This window comes from Pseudophryne corroboree, chromosome 4 (genome assembly GCF_028390025.1).
Source record: "Pseudophryne corroboree isolate aPseCor3 chromosome 4, aPseCor3.hap2, whole genome shotgun sequence".
NCBI lineage: Eukaryota > Metazoa > Chordata > Amphibia > Anura > Myobatrachidae > Pseudophryne > Pseudophryne corroboree.
Window position 1 is genome coordinate 131122987 of NC_086447.1, and position 26332 is coordinate 131149318.

The following is a 26332-nucleotide window of genomic DNA, read 5'->3' on the forward strand; positions in this document are numbered from 1 at the left end:
GATGTAACAAGGTCACATTCGCATTTAAAACATTCCACATGTCCAACCAATCCGGTGTCGGCGTTGCCGACTGAGCCCCCCAATCATCTGCTCCACCTCCTCTCTAGAAGAGCCTTCCATTTCAGACATGCCGACACGCATACCGACACCCCCCCACACACACACACAGGGATTGTACATATTACTATGGAGACAACTCCCCCAATAAAGCCCTTTGGAGAGGCAGAGAGAGGGTATGCCAGCACACACCCAGCGCCAATAACCCTGGAAACCAAATTCCCAGCCAAGTAGCGCTTTTATATATTTATATAGCTAAATCTATACACTCACTGCGCCTTACAAGTGCCCCCCCCCCCCTCTTTTTGGCCCGCTGTCACCGTGTTCAGCAGTGGAGAGTCCGGGGAGCCAGCTCCTGCAGTGTGCTGTGGAGAAAATGGCGCTGGTTAGTGCTGGGAGATCAAGCCCCGCCCCCTCAGCGGCGGGCTTTGGTCCCGCTCAAATTTTATTTATACTGGCTGGGGTTAAAATATATACTGCCACTGTTGCCTATATTCATATTTGTGCCAGTCCTAGAGGTTTATTGCTGCCCAGGGCGCCCCCCCTGCGCCCTGCACCCATCAGTGCTTCAGTGTGTGTGTAGTGTGGGAGCAATGGCGCACAGCGTTACCTCATAGAAGATCTGAAGTCTTCTGACGCCTTTGAAGTCTTCTTTCTTCTTATACTCACCCGGCTTCTATCTTCCGGCTCTGTGAGGAGGACGGCGGCGCGGCTCCGGGACGAACGGCAAGGGTGAGACCTGCGTTCCGACTCCCTCTGGAGCTAATGGTGTCCAGTAGCCTAAGAAGCAGAGCCTATCATTTAAGTATGTCTGCTTCTCTCTCCTCAGTCCCACGATGCAGGGAGCCTGTTGCCAGCAGTGCTCCCTGATAATAAAAAACCTAACAAAATTCTTTATTCAGAGAAACTCAGTAGAGCTCCCCTGTAGTGCACCTATTCTCCTCTGGGCACAGAATCTAACTGAGGTCTGGAGGAGGGGCATAGAGGGAGGAGCCAGTGCACACCCATACTGAAAGTTCTTTATAGTGCCCATGTCTCCTGCGGAGCCCGTCTATACCCCATGGTCCTTACGGAGTCCCCAGCATCCTCTAGGACGTAAGAGAAATAAACTGGGCGGTGACTCATGCTGTGACCTCCATAACTTTTTGCGCAGGAAAGCCAGCAAGCATAGGACATTGGGCACAGCAGCACTGGAGGAGCCAGACCAACTGGAGGAGGATACATCATTGTCTTCCCTGCAAGTACCTCCTCTCCTCTCCAAAAGGACTGCGTGTGCAAACCAGGTCAGGGAGGAGTACCTGGCCTATTTTAATGGAGTAGGTGCGATCCCCTGGCAGGTGAAGGCCATTATGTAAAGTGTAGTGGAGTATGAGTGAAGCGGACTGGTGTGGACTGTGGGCATACCTCCCAACTGTCCCGATTTTCGCGGGACAGTCCCGTTTTTTGGGGACTGTCCCGCTGTCCCACCCGCGGGCCGCAGTGTCCCGCGGTGGGGGTGGGGGGGCAGTTGGGAGGCTCTGTCTGTCGCTGCCCTGCTTAGCGTCTATTCACTGAAGTCAGAGGGAGAGGGGGCATGCCAGCGGCTCACAGAGCGCTGGGTATGCCCCCTCAGTGACGAAAATGGGGGCGTGGCTCGCGATCGCGGTCCTCCCGTGAAGCCACGCCCCCTTTTACTTAGGTCACACCCCTTTTTCGGGAGCGCGCGCGGCTTCGCCGCGCATGTGTCCCTCTTTCAAAGGGGACAAAGTTGGGAGGTATGTGTGGGACATTTTAAAAATTAAAATGAGAATGACAATATACTTACAGATGTGGCCTGAAACGTTTTACCCACTTCAGGCTCCGCTGCGTCAGGCCATGGGAGGGAGGAGAATCCACCCCTTGCTGGCTCTTTATCTACTATGAAGGTCATCATGTTGAAGTACCATAGACTCGGCTTGTACACCTCATCTGTGCCTGCACCGGAACGCTTCGACTCCTCCATATTTTTGTGCTCTTAAAGATGGTTCGCAGGTTCTGCCACTTCTTTGTGACCCACATTGGCTGACGCATAAAAAGGTTTGGAAAACTCCACCAGTTCTTCATTGGCCGCAAGACGCTTGGTCTTGTTTGAATAGTCCTTGGACTTTGCCCGCCAAAGACAATCCTTGGACTGGAAGAGTTCAATGAAACATGTAATAAAATCCACATTCTTGTCTAAAGACATATGTAAGGACTAAACAAAGGATAAAAAAAGTTTTAGTTATTGTTTTAGTTATGGTTAAATGTTTTTATTTATGGTAATTAAGTTAGATGTTAGATGTTTTTATTTATTTTAGATGTTTTTATTTATATTTATTTATTGATGTTTTAATAGGGTTTAAAAATGTTTTTATGGTTTAAAAATTATTTAAAAATAAAGTTGGTTTTGAAAACAATGTGTCATTAAGCATCAACAGGTTAAAACCACTTTGGGACAGCAGTAAGCAATGGGACACAATAGGGGTACAGTGGCGGGTAATCAAGATGGGCATCAACAGGTTAAATCCACTGTAGGACAAGCAATGGGAAACATACAGGATGCACATGTGCTCTGAGGGATATGGGTGGTGGTGGGCAGTGTGCAGTGATATAAACGTTGTGGATAGTGTGATACATGGGTGGACAGTGTTTTAAAACATGTACATGGTAGCTAGTGTATATGGGTGTGATGGGTGCTGGTACCTGCTTGCAATCCGACTTGTAATGCAATAAATAAACACGCCGCCGATCGGTGCTGCTGCTGATCCTCCGCTGCTGCTGGGCGTGTGGATGGGTGTGCCCAAGGTGCCAGTCAAGAGACTCATCCGAGGTATCGTCTGCGATAGGATCGCAGGTGTACAAATGCACTCCGATGTGCAACTTTTTACCTCTGATTGCGATATTCATAGCAGCCATGAAAATCTGCGACCTTGATCCGAGGAGCACGGTAATGCACCTCGGATCGGAGTAAAATGACATGCTATGTGACACTTTTCATCCAATCCCTCATTCAAGTTCGGAATCGGATGAAAAGTGGCCATATCGCACTAGTGGATGGGAGCCTTTAGCGTAATGAGTCAGCTTTTTATCATGCTTGCCTACTCTCCAGATGGTAAGTGCCAAACATGCTAGTGCCAGTGCAATCTGGCATTTGTATCAATCAGCAACATGTATCAAAGCAGGGTCCACAAAGAAAAATCACTTTCCCCTACGGTCTCTGCAACCATGTTCCAATGTTGCCCAGGGGTGCAAGTGGGCGGGTATGGGTGGGTACGGCGTACCCTTAAGAATTTAGCCATGGGAACGCCGTACCCACGCCGACAGGCTACCGCTCGCTCCCTCCGCTGCTGCTGCTCACCGCCGCTGCATGAGGGGAGGAGAGCGCAGCCTGCGCCTCTCCTGCCCCTCAGTGTCTTCAATTCAGCGCCGGTCCATGAGCCAATGAGAGCTCGCGGACCGGCAGCCAAGGCTCCTGATTGGCTGCCGGACCACGAGCTTTGATTGGCTCACGGATCGGCGTTGAATTGAAGGTAGAGTCCTGCAACGCCGCCGAAAACTGAGGCGCAGGAGAGGCGCAGGCTGCGCTCTCCTCCCCTCACACACAATACAGCACAGCAGCAGTGGTGAGCAGCAGGGGAAGAGGGGGGCATGTGTACCTGGCACTGGGGGCATATCTGGCACTGCGGGGACATGTGTATCTGGCACTGGGGGCATATCTGGCACTGACATGTGTATCTGGCCCTGGGGGGAATACCTGGCACTGGGGGGACATGTGTATCTGGCACTGGGGACATTTCTGTGTCTGGCACTGGGGGCATATCTGGCACTGCGGGGACATGTGTATCTGGCACTGGGGGCATATCTGGCACTGACATGTGTATCTGGCACTGAGGGGACATGTGTATCTGGCACTGGGGACATTTCTGTGTCTGGCACTGGGGGCATATCTGGCACTGGGAGCATATCTGCCACTGGGGGGACAAGTGTATCTGGCACTGGGGGGCAATGTATATCTGACACAGTGGGAGCATTTGTGTATCTGGCACTGGGGGCATATCTGGCACTGTGGGGGCATTTCTGTATCTGGTACTGGGGGCATATCTGGCACTGGGAGCATATCTGCCACTGGGGGGACATGTGTATCTGGCACTGGGAGCATATCTGGCACTGGGGGGACATGTGTATCTGGCACTGGGGACATTTCTGTATGTGGCACTGGGGGCATATCTGGCACTGGGGTCATCTCTGTATCTGGCACTGGGGGCATATCTGGCACTGGGAGCATATCTGCCACTAAGGGGACATGTGTATCTGGCACTGGGGGGGGCAATGTATATCTGACACAGTGGGGGCATTTGTGTATCTGGCACTGGGAGCATATCTGCCACTGGGGGGACATGTGTATCTGGCACTGGGGGGCAATGTATATATGACACTGTGGGGGCATTTGTGTATCTGCCACTGTGAGGCAATGTATATCTGGCATTCTGGGGCATTTGTGTATCTGGCACTGTGGGGCAATGTGTATCTGGCACTTTGAGGCAATGTATATCTGGCACTCTGGGGGCATTTGTGTATCTGGCACTGTGAGGCAATGTATATCTGGCACTTTGGGAGCATTTGTGTATCTGGCACTGTGGGACAATGTGTACAGTATCTGGCACTGTGGGGAAATATGTATCTGGCACTGTGGGGCAATGTTTATCTGGCACTCTGGGGGCATATGTGTATCTGGCACTGTGGGGCAATATATATCTGGCACTGTGAGGCAACGTGTATCTGGCACTATTGGGGTCATATGTGTATCTGCTCCTCCTCCCATATGTGAATCACGCCCCCATTTTCATTGGCCACGCCCCATGTGGCATTTGGCCACACCCATTTTTGACAGTACCTATGACATTTTTTCTACTTGCACCACTGATGTTGCCATTGCCATACAATTGTATGCCACAAAAGTGAGCCTACTGGTTATCAATAAGATACCAGCACAAATGGATAAGCTCACTTTTGTGGCATATTGGCTATGTCATGTATTGGCAGATTCCTTTGCCGGTAAGTACTGACTGAGACTGTATCCTCGCCCGTGTGCCGTCTGTCAGCAAATGACATCTTGTGGTTATGCGACATCTCACGCATGTAATGAGGCCAACCAGGGGCATTAGCGATTGGATCAGCACTAGGCTCAGGGGCGCTTTAAGAGAGGAGGCCTGTGTGCTGCCTCCTCCATACGGGCCCCCTCCTCTCTGCAGGAGCACTGTAGGGTCTGAGCGCTAGAGGGCTCAGACTCTACTGCGCATGCGCAGATCTCCGGGAAAATGGTGTGGCGGACATTTTCCCAGAGATATCTGTACTGCACATGCGCAGAACTCCATGAAAATGACCACTGCGCCATTTTCACAGGGTTTTAACAGCGCCGGTGACGTCGGCACGGGACTCCAGAGTGGTATTAAAAAATGGTTACAGTGTGTGCGGTGTGGGCTCCCTCTGGACTCAGGTGCCGTGTGCACCGCACACACTGCTCCCATTATAGAAACGCCAGTGACTAGGCTGATGCGCTATGGAGCTCGCCCACATCGCAGGAGAAAGGCGGTTTCTCTCCCACACTCCAGTTGCTGACACGGGGGCATATTAAGAGAGGAGGCCTGTGTTCAGTCTCCAACCAGGGCCCCCTCCCCTCTCTCTCCGGTAGCCAGGCAGCAAAGTCAGTGTCACGGCGCTGGGCACTAGATTCTAGAGTGCAGGACTCTGGGAAAATAGCGCAACGGACATTTTCCCAGCAATTTCCCCCTACTGCACATGTGCAAGTCTCCAGGAAAATGACAACTACGCCATTTTCCCAGTGATTTTGCAGGGCTGCTGTAGCACCACTAGAGTGGACTCTGTATAGGCAAGTACTGAATAATGGGTGCAGTGTGTGCGCTGCGGGCCTCCCTGAACCCAAGGGGTCTGTATGCACCACACACACTGCGCCCATCATTGGGGGTCATTCCGAGTTGTTCGCTCGTTATTTTTTTTCGCAACGGAGCGATTAGTCGCTAATGCGCATGCGCAATGTCCGCAGTGCGACTGCGCCAAGTAAATTTGCTATGCAGTTAGGAATTTTACTCACGGCATTACAAGGTTTTTTCTTCGTTCTGGTGATCGTAATGTGATTGACAGGAAGTGGGTGTTTCTGGGCGGAAACTGTCCGTTTTATGGGTGTGTGTGAAAAAACGCTACCGTTTCTGGGAAAAACGCGGGAGTGGCTGGAGAAACGGAGGAGTGTCTGGGCGAACGCTGGGTGTGTTTGTGACGTCAAACCAGGAACGACAAGCACTGAACTGATCGCAGATGCCGAGTAAGTTTGGAGCTACTCAGAAACTGCTAAGTGTCTATTCGCAATTCTGCTAATCTTTCGTTCGCAATTTTGATAAGCTAAGATTCACTCCCAGTAGGCGGCGGCTTAGAGTGTGCAAAGCTGCTAAAAGCAGCTTGCGAGCGGACAACTCGGATTGACCCCCATAGATGGGCCACAGTGCTGACATGTTAATACATTGCTTCCTGCTTCACCTCCATAACCTACTAAGGTGCAGTTTAGGCTGAACAATGTGGTCCAGTGGTACACATTCCTCTTAGAATACATACAGCCAGCATAACCGCTGCACCACCCACAGAAGCCACCTATGGGTGATGCAGCTGGTGAGGGATACTATACTGCGCTGATGTGGGCACAGCCGGTGCAGGTGTTGCAGCACTGCTGCTACTACTACTACAGCATACTACTACTACTACTGCAGGGAGCCGGCACCACGCCCCGGCCTCAGCGTGCGCGCTCATCCAGTCTAGGAGGGGCGGGAAGGTGGGAGAGGGGGAAGGGGGGGGCAGCAACTCGGTTGCCTCAGCGACAGTGACGTCATATCACCCTGCACCTCATTGGAGGAAACCCCGTGGCCCAATCTGCAGCCTGTCGTTCAACCTAACCCGCCCTCCTCCTCCATCTCCCTGAGTCCCGCCCCTGGCTCCCGCGCTGCCTCCTGATTGGCCGGCAGCGCGGAGGAGCACGTGGAATTGGCGGGCCTCTCTCTGGGCGTCGATTGGCTGCCGCCTCTTTACCCCTCCCTTTGCCAACGCCTGGTAATTGGGTTAGGCTGAGCCGGGAGGGATCCTTGTACGTTGTAGCCTCATTCTCCGGGCTGTCTCCTCTCCCCCCCTCTCTTTCCAGCGCCGGCCAGCGGCTCGCACGGTGAGGAGGAGCGGTGCAAGGTGAGTCTCCGCCGCGCTACTGATAGTCTGCCCTGCCGCCCCGTGGTGGCCTTCCCCCAGCTACACGCCATCACACTATCGCCTCCGTGTCCTGCACTGACTGTCACAGGGACAGCTACTGTGCTGCTGCACCTCCTGGGTGTGTATGTGTCACTGGTTGCTCGTATGTGTGTGTGTGTGTGTGTATATATATATATATATATATATATATATATTATATATATATATATATATATATATATATATATATATATATATATTTTAAAAAAAATGTTCCCCTCTGTCTCTAGGTGCATTAAGCACTAGGATATGTGTGTGACTGTCTGTCTCTCTGTCTGTACTTTACTTCACTCGTATGACAAGCACATGTGCTGCCTGCATACCGTCTACATCCATGTGACATTCAGCCCCCCCTCCCCAATATACTGGGCTGTGTGCATGTCACCAGGTGTATGAAATGCCAGAGGGTGAAATGTGTGGGCTCCTCCACCCCTACCCATGCAGGTAGATAATGATCCACTGTATGGGATCCTCAGCCTCTGGATATTTATAATTACTTGTATAATGCCAGCATATGCCGCTGCACTTTACTATTGCAGGGGACAATTATCTCCTGTCTATGCTCCTCCACTGTATGGTAGGAGGTAAATGATAATCCAGAGTGTGGGTACCTCCATCTCTGGGTATTGGGTGTTAGATGATGATATGGTGTGTGGGATCCTCCATCTCTAGATATAGTAGGTGGCTGATAATCCCAGTGTTTAGTGTGTGATTGCAATGTGTGGAACTACACATCCCAGCATGCCTTAACAGTAAAACTGTCGGGGTATGAAGGGATATGTAGTCCCACAGCAGCTGGAATACCACAGGCTGCCTATCCCTGGTGTGTGTGTGTGTGTGTGTGTGTGTGTGTGTGTGTGTGTGTGTGTGTGTGTGTGTGTGTGTGTGTGTGTGTGATACCCCACCTCTAAATACTGCAAGTAGCATGTGTGTGCTCCTCCATCTCTGGATATTGCAAGGTGGTATGTTCCAGTGTGTGGGATCCTCCACCATTGGATACTGCTGATCCAGAGTGTAATGTGTGGGCTCTTCCACGTCTGTAGGTTGATGATGATGTGTGTGTGTGTGGGGTCTTCCTCCTCTGGTTACTGCAGGAAATTCCAGTGTGTAATGTGCGGGGTCCACCACCTCTAGCTTGTCATGCTGTCCCTCCAGTGGTAGGAAGGTGATTAACAAGCAGTTACATGTTCTTTCCTCCATTTTATGCACAGCATAATTCAGTCTATTGTCGCTCAAAGCCCTACTTGTGTCCTGTATACTTCATATATCACCGTGTTGGGTTTATTACATCAGTTTGTCGGTTCAGTGCTATTTGCTTAGGTTACTGCTTTTGGTGCATGAATGTGTTCACTTGCAGGTGTATTGGTGAGCATGGGTGCCTTGTCTGTCACACTGGAGAAGTGCTCAATGGACATGTAGTGGGTCACTAGTGCCCACAGTCAAACAATGTTTTGCTTAATGTCCCTGGTTTATCAGATGGTTTTATGGGAAGCCTGTTTGTGCTACATTTTGTCTCTTAATTCTGCTGATGGGGTTTCAATAAATCACTGTAGCACTTATTGTGCTGCCTGTCTAGCAGGATCTGGGCATTACTCTGTTAGGGCTGCACATTATCATATAGTGTGCTCCTGGAGTCTGGCGTGTCCCATGAATCTGGCTGTGCATTGCTGGGAAGCCTGGCTCCCCTGAGGGGTGGGAGTAACGGAGGGAGAGGCAGCCAGGGCGGTGATCATCCAGGCAGCCTGGAGACAAAAGGCAGGGCAGCCAGATTGATTCCTTCTCCTCCCCTAGTGTGATTTCAGGGACTGAGCTCCTCCTGCTACTGACTCATGCTGTTTAAATAATTTTGAAAGGAAACTTTCCCTTTACTCTTTAGGGTGATTTAAGTTTATATTCCTATGTGACCTACATATTGTCTGTGATGTGGGGATTCTAGATAGTGCATGTCCAGAAACTTGGGCTGTGCCTGTCTTAAGGTTGGCATGTGTGCTAGAATTCCCTGCATTTGTGCCTTGGTATTCTCATGAAGCAATAGTCACTTGTGTGTGTGATTGCAGCACTGTTTCCAGAATTATCCTGGTATGTCTGTATAGCTTACTTTAAACACCGGTAAGTCTATTTTCATTGAGTATGTAAAACTGACGCTTTTTTATGCCTTTTTTTCAGGTTTCTCTGCCTGCTTGTGCTTTGCTGCCACCTAAAACTCCTCACTTGATCCCCATCCCAACTGTCCTTTCACCAGGGTTTTGTTTCTCCTCCTCTTTGCGCTTAAACACACTCAAGCCATGGCAGACAGAACCGATATGATCCAGAAGGCCAAACTGGCAGAACAAGCAGAGCGTTACGATGATATGGCGGCCAACATGAAGGCTGTGACGGAATGCGGAGACGAGTTGTCCAACGAAGAAAGGAACCTTCTTTCCGTGGCCTACAAGAACGTGGTTGGTGCGCGGAGATCCGCTTGGAGGGTCGTCTCCAGTATTGAGCAGAAGACTGAGAGCTCGGATAAGAAGCAGCAGCTGGTCAAAGAGTACAGGGAGAAAATAGAGAGTGAGCTCAAGTCTATATGTGAAACTGTTCTGGTAAGTTGGTGACCGGTAGACTTGACTTATGTGATGGCAGTGCACTGTAAAGAAAGGAAATCGCTACTGCATCAGAAAAAAAAAAGCATACCTTTATAGCAGTGTTGGGCATTAGGCAGGACTGAAACATCCTGTTGACTGTAGAAGCGTAAGCAAAAATGGATTCCCTGGGTACATAGATGGCCCAACAGTAGCTGGTGAGGAGGTCCTGTGAGCTCCATGCTGCTCTGATCCAGTAATGTGAGCTGGGTTTTCTCCTCCATATATAAGCTGTTAAGTAGTCTCGAGCCACCCTAAGACCCCTGAAGGATATCACTTTGCACACTACTACTTCATCTGTGGAATGTTTGTTTTGTTTAGTATATGTATTCAGTAACTGAAAAACAGATGCACTAGTCTCGTATGTATTTACTGAGCTTGATGGCTTTGTGGTCTGTAAAGCATTTACCTTCCTGGGAGGCCAGTGGCACACACCTATATACTGCAGAGTTTAGAGTGCAGATTATACGCCTAATGAAATACTGATGTCACTAGCTGGCTTCTGAGTACTGTCTAAGATACGAGATTAAATTAATTACCAGTGTCTCTATCTGACGAGCCACTGATACGTGGTGCTAATGAGCACTCTTAATACAGGCAGTCTTGTAATATGCTTCCAGCCAGTCTGAAATAACTCCTGTGATCTCATGATTTTATATTTGAGATTTCGTACCCTTGCATTTACCTGAACCAGAAGCTTTTGTGGGCACAAAGAACGGGAAAAGCCTGAAAGTAAAAGCTGCCTAGTGGAAGCTTGGCTGATGTGGGGGGGAGGGGGGGGTGGGTTTATTTATACCGCTTTCAGGTCGCAATGCTGGGTCCCACACAGGACTTGGAAACGGGTCCTTCCTGGGTGGGACCCGGCATTGGACCCTACACACCGCAGTCCCGACCCAGCAATATGACTGGTCAGGTTTCCATCTGGGGGCAGAGGCGGTGCTGCAAGATAACATCCTCTCCCTGTGCAGCGATTGGGTCCTGGGTTGCATCGACCTGGGTAGCCTGTTCACACTGCGCCTAGTGCGCCAGGCAACCCGGGAATTCGTCCATGGCCCCTTTCACACCGCACAGCGACCCGTGTCAACCTGGCAATATACCGGGTCGAAACCGGGTTATTTGTGTGGCATGAAAGGGGTATTGCAAACTACTCCAAGGACTTAAAACTGGCTAAGAAAGCAATGTGCAACGGAGTATCATTTACATTGCATTACACTACAGGGCAGATTATTTTTATGTGTAACTGTCGTTTTCTACTAAACAGGATTTTGGGGCTCATTTATCAAGTGATAAAACGCATTGTGTATGATCAATGGCGCTCCAGCCAATCAGCTCCTAACTGTCGTGTGTTTGAAAAATGACAGGAGCTGATTGGCTGGAGTATCATTTATCATGTGCAATGAGGTTTATCACTCGTAGATAAATTGGCCTATTAGTCTTTGCCAAATGTACTTGAAGTTTATTATGAAAATGTCTGTATTCATAAGGGGACCTATCTGCGAGGTTATTGCTGCTTTGTAGTGTTCCAGGGATCATACACATTGCCTGTTGTCCTCTTCTAATTGCTATGATCATGTGACTTAGATTCTTGGCACGTGGTGTACTGTGCTTAAATTGGCAAATGTATATGTACATGCTCATAGATGTCGGATGCCTTGTACCCTTGCTATATGTAGTGAAGTCATTCTATTTTCCTTTATATTTGCACATTTAGTTGTGTTACAGACAATGGTCTGATGTGTTTAGGGGACAGCTCTTTATCTTGAGGTATAACTTATTGGTTGTATGCCTTGCCTGGGCTATTTGCAATCTCGCAACACAGAGCTGGGACCCTTTCAGGCATTCCCAACCTTGGTCCTCAAGGCACACCGACAGTGCAGGTTTTAGTGATATCCAGGCTTCAGCACAGATTAAATCAAAATAACTGCGATACTAATTGTCACCTGTGCTCAAGCATGGAGATCACTATAAAACCTGTACTGTTAGTGTGCCTCGGGACCGAGGTTGGGAATGCTATATGCACCGAGGCCCTATGAGAGGCTGCCGGACCTCCCTGCTTCAACTTATGCAGGAAATGTTTCTAGATGGGAAACCTACTTCTCTCCCCTGTCAGTAAATGTTACCTGTCTAAGCTGTTACGTGGGTTTTCCTGTCTGGTGTGGTATGCAGCATATGTAGAGGGATATTTGTCTGACGGAACTGTATCACACGCGGCCTATCATCGGTAATTCTCTGCATTGTACAGGCTGCCCTCATGTTAGCAGTGCAGTAGTGGCGCCATCTGACTGCTGGATCAATACTCATTGGAGCAGCATAAATCTCGCTGTCTGTAGCACTGCAGTAACAAGCATGCTGCAGATAGTGTGTCAGCAGACACTACTAAGGCAGAGGACTATACGCTGCTAGAGAGTGGCATCATCTGGGCCTCTGTGTCAGGCAGTGATTTATTTAACATCTTGGCTGCCTCTATCCAGAAATAGAAGCATACACCAGAGTTCTTAGCAATACACCTTTTTGTGTGTATGTGAAACCCATGTTACATGGGTTTTTTTTTTTTTCTTTCTGTTCCTCTACTGCAACTGTTCAACATGGTTGGATATACTGTGTTCTTTAGGAGCAAGCCGGCTAGAAGTATTTGTTTTATATTGCTTGGCATGTACGCCGCCTAACACTGTAATGAGGCATCTTTGGTTATATACAGGAACGCCCCAGCCCTACAAAAACCACGCATTAACATAAGCCTGAATACTGCTTGCAATGCAGTTTGGAGAGGTGGTGTTCCATCAGCTGCCTTAATGGGAGAATCCTGTTACCATATTATGGGCTTGGTGTTTGTGCTTGAGTAATATGCTATTATAGGAATCTGGTTATCCCCATTCTCACAAGAGACTCAATAGTGTATGCTCTAAGCGCCATGTTTTCTGTGCCATCTTCCACGATACCTCACAGCTGTCCCAACATAAGGGGGTAGTAGGACGCCTCCTCTCAGTGCTTGAAGTGTTCTTGCGCACTCAATAAGACTAGATTGAAATGATCCTGGTTCCTGTCTTGCAGCTGGTCTTTCCTGTTGATTGTATTGTAATTCTAGTATTTTCAAAGAAATGGCAGTACAGGTTGAGTATCCCATATCCAAATATTCCGAAATACAGACTTTTTTGCGTGAGAGTGAGATAGTGAAACCTTTGTTTTTTGATGGCTCAATGTACACAAACTTTGTTTAATACACAAAGTTATTAAAAATATTGTATTAAATGACCTTCAGGCTGTGTATATGAAACATAAATGAATTGTGTGAATGTAGATACACTTTGTTCAATGCACAAAGTTACAAAAAATATTGGCTAAGATTACCTTCAGGCTGTGAGTATAAGGTGTATATGAAACATAAATGCATTCTGTGCTTAAACTTAGGTCCCATCACCATGGTATCTCATTATGGTATGCAATTATTCCAAAATACGGAAAAATCCCATATCCAAAATACCTCTGGTCCCAAGCATTTTGGATAAGGGATACTCAACCTGTAATACTGGTGCCTTAGATCCTGGCCTCCTACTTTCTTAAACATTTTGTGCTTTCTGGGAACAATTAGCAAGAAGAAATGTGTGCAGAGTCTGCACAATGGGCGTCTGAAAGTTTGTACACCCAAATCAGGACTTTAGACTGGTTTTAGCTGCTTTACACGGCTAAACCCTGTCTGGGTGCGATATGCATGTCTGCCCAAACAATTGAATAGTGACTGCACTTCCCAGCATGTACTGCCACAGTTTAAATATTCCTTGGTAGCAAACTGGCAGGGCATGCTGGGATGTGCAGTTCCATGAAGTTGGTCGATGTTGAGGGTTACAGGGAAAACTAACGATATTGCTTTCCACAGTATGTTCTAGAATGACATATTTGTTTATTTATTAAGTTTCTTATATAGCGCAGCATATTCCGTTGCGCTTTACAATTAGAACAGTAATAGAACAAAACTGGGTAAAAACAGACAGACAAAGAGGTAGGAAGGCATATGGCAGGAGAGCCACTAATTGCATTTTATCCTTGATCATTGAATTGAAATATCTAGAGAGATTGGTCTCCATTCTGTGCAGGAAGCAGGTAATCTGCATCCATTACATAGTGCATCCGGAGAGCTTTCTCTTTAATGGTCTGTTCTTGGTTGGCATATGCATTATTTAAGAACTGCATGTACTACGGATCCTGTCCATTTAATAAACTATGGGGTCTTTGTATACCCCTTTTCCACTGTGTAGCACGGGTCGCAGCCGTGTCACCGTGCTACAGCCCCCTTTCAGACAGCGCTCATCCACCCGGCATATTGCCGGGTTAGTGACGCGGCAGGGGCGGCGTTGGGAGATCACATGATCTCCCAGCACAGCCCTCCCATACACTGAACGGGAGCCGTGTCGCCTCAACACGGCTCCCATTCACACTAGACAGCTAGCCGGGTTGAACACGTGTTCAACACGGCTAGCTACCCGGGTAGTATTCCCGGATCACTTGATCTGAGAATTTGCAGGGGGACCCTTTTCCACTAGGGGAAACACGGGTAAATGTGTGCCCCCACGCATTTACCAGTGTTTAAAAAGCTAGTGGAAAAGGGGTATTACTAAGCCTTGGATAAGATAAAGTACCAGCCAATCACCTCCTAACTGTCCATTTTTTTTCAAACCCAGCCTGTGACATGGTAGTTAGGAGCTGATTGGCTGGTCACTTATCTCCATCCAAGGCTTAGTAAGTAGACCCCTATGGTTGGAAATTAAGATTCAGGGGGAGGTTCCACGCTCCGACGTGTATCTGGATGCTTGGAGGCGCACAGCTCTTGTAGCACAGTACATTAACCTTGCACTTGGTCCTCTCGAGCATTTCTCAGGCCTTCTTTGCTTTTGAGGTCAGGCTTTAAAGCGTGTTACAAGGCTTTAAGTACAGGTGTTGAACGTGTTATTGTAATGTCATGTATACAAGCCTTATGGTTTTTATCTGAGGTTGATCTATAAATGCTCAAGTTTGTCTACAGTATGTATTCACATAGCCATCTGTATTTCATGTACCTGAATGAATTGGGTGTGTTCACACACTATAAACTAGGCAGCATTGCCTGTATGGGAGTGCAGTAGTTAATGAGATTAGTGCCTGATTTGCATGTTGCTTACACACAAAGCATAGGTGTCCATGAAAGACCTTTTATGCAGCTACAATAGTAATCAAACAGACCTGCTTTGTGACTGTCTGTACTCATAACTGGTATCAAACGGTGTCTAAGGTGCAGGAGGTATATTTGGGCCCCTGGGTATCTGTCACCAGGCGCACTGGGGCAGATGTATTAAGCCTGGAGAAGGGATAAAGCAGTGATAAGTGCAAGGTGATAACGCACCAGGCAGTCGGCTCCTGTCATTTTTCAAATCCGTAATGATTGGTTGGTGCTTTATCACCTTGCATTTATCACTGCTTTATCACTTCTCCAGGCTTAATACATCTGCCCCCTTGTCTTGTATGATTAGCGTGCTATGAGAATTGCTAGACTGACTCTACAGTAGAGCTGCAATCTAACCTGCACAGGAGGAAAGCTGAGCATGTACCTAGAATCGACCCCATAGATTGTAAGCTCCACTGGGGCAGGGACTGGTGTAAATGGCCAAATATTCTCTCTGTAAAGCGCTGCGGAATATGTGTGCGCTATATAAATAACTGGTAAAATAGAATAAAATAATAAATATCCAGTTTATAGCTGTAACAGACGTACGCAGTGTTCAGCTGGGCATACCATCACTCTATTTATGAAGTAAATTGTTTGTTCCTGTAATGTATCAGGGAATTCCATGTGTTTTTTTTCTGCTGTGTTATTGAGCAACAATCCCTCTCTGCAATAAACGTACTCATTCTGGTGGTAAGACATGGAAAGGCGTGGTGCTACAGACTATCCTCTGCAGAGGAAAACCACATTGTGGATCTACTGTACTTCCTTACAAGGAAATGCTCTAAACTACCAATTCTACAATGTTGCCAACACCTTTCATCCAAGAGTCATCTGAACTGTCCTGACAGCGGTCTGGTGCAGTAATTTTTATTGAGGGTTCATGGTTTTCTTTCCTGCATCCTCACAGCAAGCTGTTCATTTTTTATAATGTAAAACAAAAATAATAGAATAGCTGCAATTCCAGATATGTGTTATAATGACTGCAAATTGGAGAGTGAATGGATGCAGCAGTACTGTCGGCTGCATGCTACACTCCCTTCCCTCATGTACTTATACCGTCTCCTCCTCGGGTGTGGCATGGAGGCTCGATAAGAGTTGGGTCGACCACTATTGGTCAACAGTAAGTAGATTGACATGGGCTAGGTTGACATGATACAAGGTCGACATGAGTTGTTTGTGTTTTCACTTCTTTTGGTGTCGTTTTCTCCGTACAGTGACCGGGAATCCCCATTAGTGCCCTCGCTTCGCTCGCCATGCTTAAAAAGTTTAAACTCCATGTCTACCTACTGTCAACCAATAGTGGTCAACCTAAGTCTTGTTGACCTAGAGATCAGATACCCTCCTCCTCCCCACTGCTAACATCCCCCCCAGAGCTGCTTTCTTGGGTCTTGTAATAAGAAGCAATGTTTATATAGCCTGTATCATGTGTTCTGCGATGTCTTGTACTGTAATGGGCCCTACACACTGGCCGACATGACTGCACGATATGAACGATCTTGTTCATTAATGAACGAGATAACGTTCATATCGTGCAGTGTGGAGGCTCCAGCAATGAATGATGCGCGGCCCCGCGCTCGTTCATCGCTGGTCCATCGTCGGCTGTACATGCAGGCCAATATGGAACATGTGCAGAGAGTTAGATTTGGGTGGGTTATGTGTTTCTGTGCAGGGTAAATACTGGCTGCTGTATTTTTACACTAATTTAGTTTTCAGTTTGAACACACCCCACCCAAATCTAACTCTCTCTGCACATGTTATATCTGCCCCGCAGTACACATGGTTTAGCCCATTAGCTAACAAATTTGCTGCTGCGATCAGGTCTGAATTAGGCCCTCAATCTGCCTAGCATCAGCCAAGACTCTCTAAACTCATCCCAATCCGCTAACAATCCTAGAGAACAAGAGAGAACCACAACTAATCGTATCAGTCTTAAAGTCTAAACTCCCAACACATTACAGGCAATACACAGAGAAATACCTCCTGGTTTAATCTTTCATGTTTGGTCACTTTGGCAAAATGTTTGCTGTAGACTATTGTAGTATGAGTGTAATAGTTGTCTTTGTTTTTTTTTCTTTGTTTTTTTCTTCTCTCCTCTTGTCTAGACTCTGCTTGACCAGTTCCTGATCCTCAAATCGACCCAAGCGGAGAGCCAAGTGTTTTACCTGAAGATGAAGGGGGACTACTACCGATATCTGGCAGAGGTGGCCAGTGGAGAAGACAGAAGCCGTGAGTGTCGTCCTCCTACATATTAGAAGGGGATGGTGGGGGAGGGGGGTTGTAAACTGAGGGGCTCATCAATTGTTGCACCCGCAAACTACAGACTTTAAGCGCACATTTAAAAAAAAAAAAAAAAATTCCCATCACTCCTCCGAAGGCCTTGATGGAAAGTGTGTGTGTGCTGTGGGTAACAGTGTGATCGGAGCAACAATTTAATGGCTACGGTAGCCACCATTCGTTTAGACTGCTAGCAGGGGGTGAGCGCCACAATTGAATTGGCCCCTAAGTTATCTTTCTTCATGCAAGGCAATCTATTGTAGTGGTTTATGCACATTTTGGTCAGTAAATCGGATGATACCTGAGTGAACAACTTGTTCATATATTAATATGCTAACTTGCGTTACCTGTTAATATTCAGAGCTTTATATATTTAATCTTGTGCGGATTTTCTCTTTATATTGCCTGTACAGCTTTGTAAATTACTACCTCGTTTGTAGCTTTCCCTGCCCATTTCATCAGAAATGAGTGTTCCTGCTAGGATCCAGGCAGGGCGCAGAGATGCCAGGCCAGGAAGTGCTCGATCGGAAAGGAGATGCATCCTGCCAAGCAAAGGGGTGTTACCCTGCCCCGCTGGCGTCTATTGGGGGTGGTGTGGCCCCTCAACGTCACTAATAGGGGAGTGCCCCAGCTGTGGCGTTGGTAATGGGGGCGTGCCTGGAACTTATGATGGTGCTGGCCTACCCCCAAGCTCTCCCTTTAATGTGAATAGATGACATTCGCACTGCGGTTATTCACAGCAGCAGCACTACTTGCTGTCATATGAAACTTCTGGTAAGGTTGTACATGGCACCTATTTGTCTTTCAAGGTGTACTTTTACACAGATGGTGTAAACAGTGAGCATGGAACAGAGAGTTAAGATGAGATGGCTATGTTTGAAGAAGTGGGTGTTGAGTACCCGTTCAATGTTTTGTGCAGACTCTGAAAGGGAACAGCACATGCAAAATCTTGGTGTGGCAATGGGAGGTAGTTATCGGTTGATGAGAGGCTGCGTGCATTTATGCAGCAGAGGGTGAAGGGAGAGGAATGGGAGAAGCTTGAATTAGGTTCTGAAGGGGAGCCAATGTAGGGCCCTACAGGAGAGGGGTGGCATATGTAGTGTGTTTGGATAGAAAGATGACCCAGGTAGCAGCATTGAGGACAGACTGGAGTGATGAGAGGCAGTAGTGAGGGAGGAGGTTAGAGGAAGCCCAAGCTGGGAATGACCAGTGAGTGAATGAGGGTCTTGGTGGCATCCAGGCAGAACATGGAAATATTCTTATAAAGCATATATAAAGATCACGGATTCCCTGCTCAATGGACATTTTGTGAATCATTTTAGTTAATTGGTACATTCCCTGTTTCTTCCATATAAGCACTGATCCATTTCTCAGTCCATCAGACACTATACAGTATGGTGCTGTGGGAAGTTTTGGTTCCTCCAGAATTAATGCTAAGAATAATACATATTGATATGCACACCGAGGGCCTGATTCAGGGGTGGGCACTGCTGCGTTTGCTCTTGCGCCCCCGCTGTGATCATATGCTAGTATAGGCCCTTCCCTTGATGTAGTAGCCTGCGTCTCTCTGTGCAAGGACTGAGACTCCTACTTTTAGCCTCTCTGCACACTGATACTGCTGCATGAACGACACTTGCAGCAGCCCTCTGTGTGACACTGGCCTCTGAGAGCGCAGCCACTTTCGCTGACACTACCATGGGATGGACTCTTTGCGCTCACTTCTAGCCACGTCCCAGTCACCGCCCAGGAGCGCTGATTACTTGGACTCCTCATTTCTTTAAGTCTGTCCCGATTGCAACATCAGCTTTGTGTGTACTGTGTAATGCACGCGCCATGAGAATTTTCATACATGTGCAGTTGTACATCACCTGATTATTATATTTCTGCATTCTGTAACCTCTCTGATGTGTAGCACGGTGTAATACCTGTTTGCCTCTCAACAGGTACAATTCAAGACTCTCAAGAAGCTTACCAGGAAGCATTCGACATCAGCAAGCAGAAAATGCAGCCAACTCATCCCATCCGCTTGGGTTTGGCCCTGAATTTTTCAGTCTTCTACTATGAAATTCTTAATAGTCCAGAAAAGGCCTGTTCACTAGCCAAGACCGTAAGTGATGACTTCTAGAACCAATTTATGAAAGAGAATGCCAGTACTAGTTGACATTTTAAGCGGTAGTAGTAAACAGTTTCTTATAAGCGCAGCACATTCTTTTGCGCTTTACAATTGGAACAGTTGCGTGTGTTGGATAATACTGTTGAATATTTGTAGCCTGCTCAGGTTCTTAGGATCTGTATTTCGAATGCTGTCCTTTCTAGGGACTTGGTGGTTTTTCGCTCCAGGGGCTGCATTCAGCTGCCACAATTTACTCCCAATCTTGGTAGTGGGTTGATCAGTGACACATATGATCACATTTTGTATCACATGCTGAAGCCCTGTGAAGTGTGCGCAGCTGCACTGCGTGTGTGTGCTCACAGTAAGTTGTGAAAGCATCTCACATGTGCGAACGCCTCTGACAGAGGTGTTCGCGGTGCAGCATCAACTTGGCAGGGGGGCGCGCAGTCCAGACAACGCATGCGTGTCTTGACTGTTTACGGCCCGCAGCAGTTGCATGGCGTTACACGCAGCTGCTGTGACCTGAAACATGACTATTTGCCGCCTGCCTTCACAGCTAGACTGCGTAAGCAGAGGGCTACCTTAAACATGCGAAAGGATTGCCACCGTGTTTTTTCGCACAGCTACGATCCATGCTGAACTAGGCCCACCATCTGATTCTGTTTATGTGGAACTTGGTGTGATAAAGCTACGGCATTGCATCCCTCCTTATAGAAATTCAGACTCTCGCTCACAGGTATGCAAGTGTTGCATATCAAACTAGTCCGTGCACTAGATTGACACAATGCTACTAAGATTTGTGTAAAAAAAAAGACTCTTGTCACAAACGTGTTGAGTAGGTATGTTTGGCGAGTTAGTATGAGGACACATCTGTAAGTGCTACTATGAACCAGATACTGACAACTGGGTATACAGCTCATAAGGGTAATTTTGATTGGGGACACTAAGGGGAAAATTTGATTCTGCCACGCCTGACTGCAAGCATATCTGCAATTACGCTTGTAGCGGCACCACGTTTGTAAGGGAGAGCCCACGAACCACAAATTGCCGTTGCAGGAACAGCACATTGTGTAGTTGGCACATTGAAAACCCCCCCCCCCCCCCCCCCCCCCCAAGCTTTCAAAACTTTTTTTTTTTTTTTTTGAGGAGGAGGGGGGGGGGGGATGAGAGATAAATAAAATTGTATGGATCATCTTAAGTAATTTAAAACCGGACCTCTTCATCCTCTTATGAGTAGGTTGTCCACCTGGGGGCTGAATAATCATCTAGATCAAACTGTGCTTAGTGTTACGCTAGCGTGTATAGTATACAGGTCACTTATCTGTGACAAACAACTATATTGGGTTCGGAAACTGTTTTTGAAGTCTTAAATGAAGTTCTGTTACACGGAGTTCTGAGGGTTATGGGAGGTTTTGATGCAAAAGTTAAAGTTGTTTGTTTTTTTTGTTCTCCCCTCATTTTTCAGGCATTTGATGAAGCAATTGCAGAGCTTGACACCCTCAACGAAGAATCCTACAAAGACAGCACCCTTATCATGCAATTGCTTAGAGACAACCTAACAGTGAGTGTTTGTGTTAGGGCAGATTCATCACTAAATTAAGCTCTTTATGAAAGGTCACATGTTGGTAATGGTATTTAGTGTATCGGCGGTGTGTGATTTCTACTCTGATGTGATCCTATAGAAGGGCTAATGTGATGTCGGTCCACTTCACTGCTTATTATGCAGCAACTGAGATGGTCTGTGGGTGACCGTCCTGTCTCAAGTGTACTGAGCAAGAATCCTTGCTATATAGTGCCTAGGAAAATTACCTGTTCCCTCAGGAGTTAAGGAGATCAGATGCCCCACCTCCATCCCAATTATGCAGATTTTAGGAAAGAAGGAAACTGTGACTGAAGTGTACTTTATGATAATGCTGTGTCACAAGACACAAGATGGGGGAGGGGAGGTGTTACAGATAGTGTTGTGCTAGCTCCTGAGATTTTGGGTAGGGTTTTTCTTGACGTTCGGGGACAATGGTATTTTGCCATGTGGCATTTTATTACCCAGTTCTGCTACTTAGTGGGTGAGGATTTGCAGTGCATTCACTAGAATGGATGATTTTGGTATTAAATTGGTAAAAGAAATGTCGGCATGTCTTTATTTAAATAATATTTGGTAAACCATTTATTCTACACACACACAGCGGCCATGTGCTGTCTGTAGTTCTATATGCCCCAAGATTCAGAGCGGGCCAATAGCAAGTGGGCCCGTTGCAAAAGTCTCAGCCCTCTGCCCCTGTTCTGACCAGAATGGGACTGGTTCCCACTATGAGATGTTTTATTATAGTTGAATTGGTTCAGCCTATCCCAGACTAGGTCTGGTTGCCAATTTAGTTATCTGCCAGTCATAGAGGCAGCCCGACTGACTGGTGTTGGGGCTGCTTGAATAAATTTTTTTTTTAGGGGGTATTTTAAAATACTTTATGGGGGAAATTTTTTCTGCCTGAAGGAAGCAATGTGCCATTCTGGAATGGTACAGCGCGTAAACCAGCATCCCACGTTTCCTTCACAACTCCTGAGGTGCCAGGGAAAACGTATGATGCAAGTTCTACTGTAAATAGCCGGGTATCGTGGTGATTCCCGGGGGCACATTACTTTGAATTCAATTCCCTCCTATTAGGCGTAAAATCACTATTTACTATAGATGTTGGTTTTGGTGTGTGACATACTGTATACTTTCTTTACAATTGGTTACACCAACCATGTGCAAGCCCTAACACAAAAAAATTATATAATTGTGTGCCCTAGCTGTGGTCAGAACTATTTCCATATAATGGAGATCTAATCTTTCTCGTATGATAATGTGAATTTGAATTACAGAAAAGATTACGCAATAGGTTAGTGAAATACATATTGAATTCTGGGTTATTCTTTCTTTCGCTGCCAGAAACTAAACGTGTACAGTGATATAAAGTAGGTTGTATTTAGGGTGAGAATAAAAAACCAGTGTATTAAACCAGGTGCTTTTAAAATCCTTCTGAACCAATAAAATATGTATAACTGCACAAAAAAAATCCATATTTAGTATTTGGCGCCAGTCAGAATGTTTACATATTGATCACAAGTCTACATGGCATTTTGAACCGCTTCAAAGTGGCTAAAATTTTTTATTATATTGCCCCCTCCCATAGTGTCCCTAATTTACTGCCCTAGCAACTTCAGACAAGTGAACTTGTTACCATATTTGCTCAACTTTGTATAGCCCAATGCTACAGATTTTATTTTATTTCTTTTAGTTATGGACCTCGGACGCTGCAGGAGAAGAAAACGACGCAGGGGAGCAAGCCGAAAATAACTAACTCATGCAGCAGGCACCTGTCCCTTTTTACACGTCTCCATTCCTAATCGCTCCACATGGATTTTCTATAGCACAGAAAGTCCATCCATGTGTAACGGAAATAAGGTTTATAGTCTCTTCACACTGCAGCTTTGGGAGAACTCCATTCCCCCTTTTTTTTTTTTTTTTCTTTTTTTTTTTCCCCTCATGTTTTTGTGCGGTTACTGCTGTAGAGAAGTATTAATGGTTTCACCTCATGTAAAAAAGAAATTTAAGAGAAATATGCACATAAGTTTCTATCAAACTCTTATGTTGGAGAACTTTCTAGTATTTAAATTTAAAAAAAATGGAAAAAAAATTGGAACCACCAGTTTCTGCAAAAGACTTTCTGTGTATTATAATGTAAAATGTATGAAAGAAATGTAGTTAACTGCTAACAGCCTAACTGGGTTGTATTGATTATAATTTTCCCTGAAATATCACTTGTTTTGTTGCATAAATATTTTCTTTATCTGAAAATCCTTTATTCTATTCCCCCCCCCTACACCTTTTATAAATGTCCAAATTGTGTGTCCTGGGGTGGTAAAGGTCCTTTGCAAATTTGGGGTGCACTTACAGAATTAAATAGCTGGCAGAATATAACCTATTCTACCTAGCAACCACTGGATCATTGCATCGGAGGCTGTGGATAACAAATATGGAATTCTCTAATATTTTATTCTTTTTGCTGCTGTTCAGTTGACAAACCTCTGCCTACTCCAATAAATCTTCATTACACTCCTGGTCTTGTTGTCCTGGTGTTTACTTAATATCCAACTGCATTTTATTAATTGTCTGGGATAGTCATTAGATCGACCACTATTGGTTGACATGAGTTTTTCACATTTTTTTATTTTCCCTTCATTTTTTTTAAACTTTTTCATACTTTACAATTTGACACCTTGCCCGAAGCATGGCGCGCAGACACGGTGCACTAATTGGGATTCCCCGTCACGTTACGGAGAAAACTACACCAAAAAAAGTGGGGGAAAAACCCCTAATGTCGCCCTAGTGATCATGTCTACCTAATGCATGTTGACCAACAGTGGTCGATTTTAATGACCCATACCCAATTGTCCAGTACTTTAAAGGTATTGAAGAAAACAGGGGTGCTAATTAAGTCATTCAGCTTTAGGGTGCCTTGAGAGCTAAGTTTGGGAACATATGATCTAGGCTATTATACTGGCCTCCTGATAGCCTATGTTAAAACTAAAATGGACGTTGTCGGGGGCGGATATTGTACATCTCTAGGTCTGGTTTAAAAGTACAGGGACAACACTGATAATCCGGCATGCTTGGTTCCGGTGCTGTGCCGGATTAGTGGTGGTGTCGGCAACATCTAATTCTACTCTGCAACATTTAAATCTCCAGCAGCCCGACTCCCCTTACCCTGCTGCTTGCTATAGAGATAGCAGGAAATAATAGTTGATTGTTGGCATTTTCTAAGGTGGCCAATACTGAAGGTAGGACAAGCAGCAAGATCTGATTGACAAACTTACGGCCTTTCTCTGACGTCCTAAGTGGATGCTGGGACTCCGTAAGGACCATCGGGATTAGCGGCTCTGCAGGAGACTGGGCACAACTAAAGAAAGCTTTAGGACTACCTGGTGTGCACTGGCTCCTCCCACTAAGACCCTCCTCCAGACCTCGGTTAGATTCTTGTGCCCGGCTGAGCTGGATGCACACTAGGGGCTCTCCTGAGCTTCTAGAAAGTAAGTATATTTAGGTTTTTTATTTTACAGTGAGATCTGCTGGCAACAGACTCACTGCAGCGAGGGACTAAGGGGAGAAGAAGCGAACCTACCTAGCAGGTGGTAGTTTGGGCTTCTTAGGCTACTGGACACCATTGGCTCCAGAGGGATCGACCGCAGGACCCGACCTTGGTGTTCGTTCCCGGAGCCGCGCCGCGGTCCCCCTTACAGAGCCAGAAGCATGAAGAGTCCGGAAAATCGGCGGCAGAAGACTTCGGTCTTCACCAAGGTACAGCACTGCAGCTGTGCGCCATTGCTCCTCATGTACACCTCACACTCCGGTCACTGATGGGTGCAGGGCGCTGGGGGGGGCGCCCTGAGGGCAATATATGACACCTTGGCTGGCAAATCTACATCATATATAGTCCTAGAGGCTATATAGATGTAAAATTACCCCTGCCAGTATTCCAGAAAAAGCGGGAGAAAGTCTGCCGAAAAAGGGGCGGGGCTTCTTCCTCAGCACACTGGCGCCATTTTCTCTTCACAGTGCAGCTGGAAGACAGCTCCCCAGGCTCTCCCCTGTAGTTTTCAGGCTCAAAGGGTTAAAAAGAGAGGGGGGGCACTAAATTTAGGCGCAATATATGTATACAAGCAGCTATTTGGGGAAAAATCACTCAGTTATAGTGTTAATCCCTGCATTATATAGCGCTCTGGTGTGTGCTGGCATACTCTCTCTCTGTCTCCCCAAAGGACTTTGTGGGGTCCTGTCCTCAGTCAGAGCATTCCCTGTGTGTGTGTGGTGTGTCTGTACGGCTGTGTCGACATGTTGGATGAGGAAGGTTACGTGGAGGCGGAGCAGAGGCCGATAAATGGGATGTCGCCCCCTGTGGGGCCGACACCAGAGTGGATGGATAGGTGGAAGGTATTAACCGACAGTGTCAACTCCTTACATAAAAGGCTGGATGACGTAACAGCTGTGGGACAGCCGGCTTCTCAGCCCGTGCCTGCCCAGGCGTCTCAAAGGCCATCAGGGGCTCAAAAAACGCCCGTTACCTCAGAAAGCAGACACAGATGTCGACACGGAGTCTGACTCCAGTGTCTACGAGGTTGAGACATATACACAATCCACTAGGAACATCCATTACATGATCTCGGCAATGAAAAATGTGTTACGCATTTTCTGACATGAACCCAAGTACCACATAAAAGGGGTTTTATTTTTGGGGAGAAAAAGCAGCCAGTGTTTTGTTCCCCCATCGAATGAATGAATAAAGTGTGTAAAGAAGCGTGGTTTCCCCCGATAAGAAACTGGTAATTTCTAAAAAGTTACTGATGGCGTACCCTTTCCCGCCAGAGGATAGGTCACGTTGGGAGATATACCTTAGGGTGGATAAGGCGCTCACACGTTTGTCAAAAGGTGGCACTGCCGTCTTAGGATACGGCCACCTTGAAGGAACCTGCTGATAAAAAGCAGGAGGAGATCCTGAAGTCTGTATTTACACACTCAGGTTATATACTGAGACCGGCAATTGCCTCAGCATAAATAGTGCTGCTGCAGCGTGGTCTGATACCCTGTCAGATAATATTAATACGTTAAGACAGGGATAATATTTTGCTAACATTGAGCATATTTAAGACGTTGTCTTATATATAAAAGAGGGATATTTGCCGGCTGGCATCCAGAATTAATGCAATGTCCATTCTGCCAGGAGGGTATTAGAA

At 46.7% G+C, this 26332-nt stretch overlaps 1 protein-coding gene across 1 annotated transcript; it reads left to right on the forward strand.

Annotated features, from left to right (window-relative positions):
- The first annotated feature begins 7150 nt into the window (after nucleotides 1-7150).
- On the forward strand, nucleotides 7151-23664 carry YWHAQ (tyrosine 3-monooxygenase/tryptophan 5-monooxygenase activation protein theta). Its single transcript, XM_063915435.1, has 6 exons — nucleotides 7151-7299; nucleotides 9526-9941; nucleotides 17280-17403; nucleotides 19395-19558; nucleotides 21030-21125; nucleotides 22840-23664. Exons 2-6 carry the CDS (start codon nucleotides 9645-9647, stop codon nucleotides 22900-22902), a joined length of 744 nt encoding a protein of 247 aa, XP_063771505.1. The 5' UTR covers nucleotides 7151-7299; nucleotides 9526-9644; the 3' UTR covers nucleotides 22903-23664.
- The last annotated feature ends 2668 nt before the right edge of the window (nucleotides 23665-26332 follow it).

Bases quoted from the DNA above. Each gene is read 5' to 3' on its own strand.
- YWHAQ (XM_063915435.1), top strand. From the start codon at position 9,645: ATGGCAGACAGAACCGATATGATCCAGAAGGCCAAACTGGCAGAACAA. The intron at 17,404-19,394 runs GTGAGTGTCGTC...GCCTCTCAACAG, and splicing joins CAGTGGAGAAGACAGAAGCC to GTACAATTCAAGACTCTCAA. The intron at 21,126-22,839 runs GTGAGTGTTTGT...TATTTCTTTTAG, and splicing joins TGCTTAGAGACAACCTAACA to TTATGGACCTCGGACGCTGC.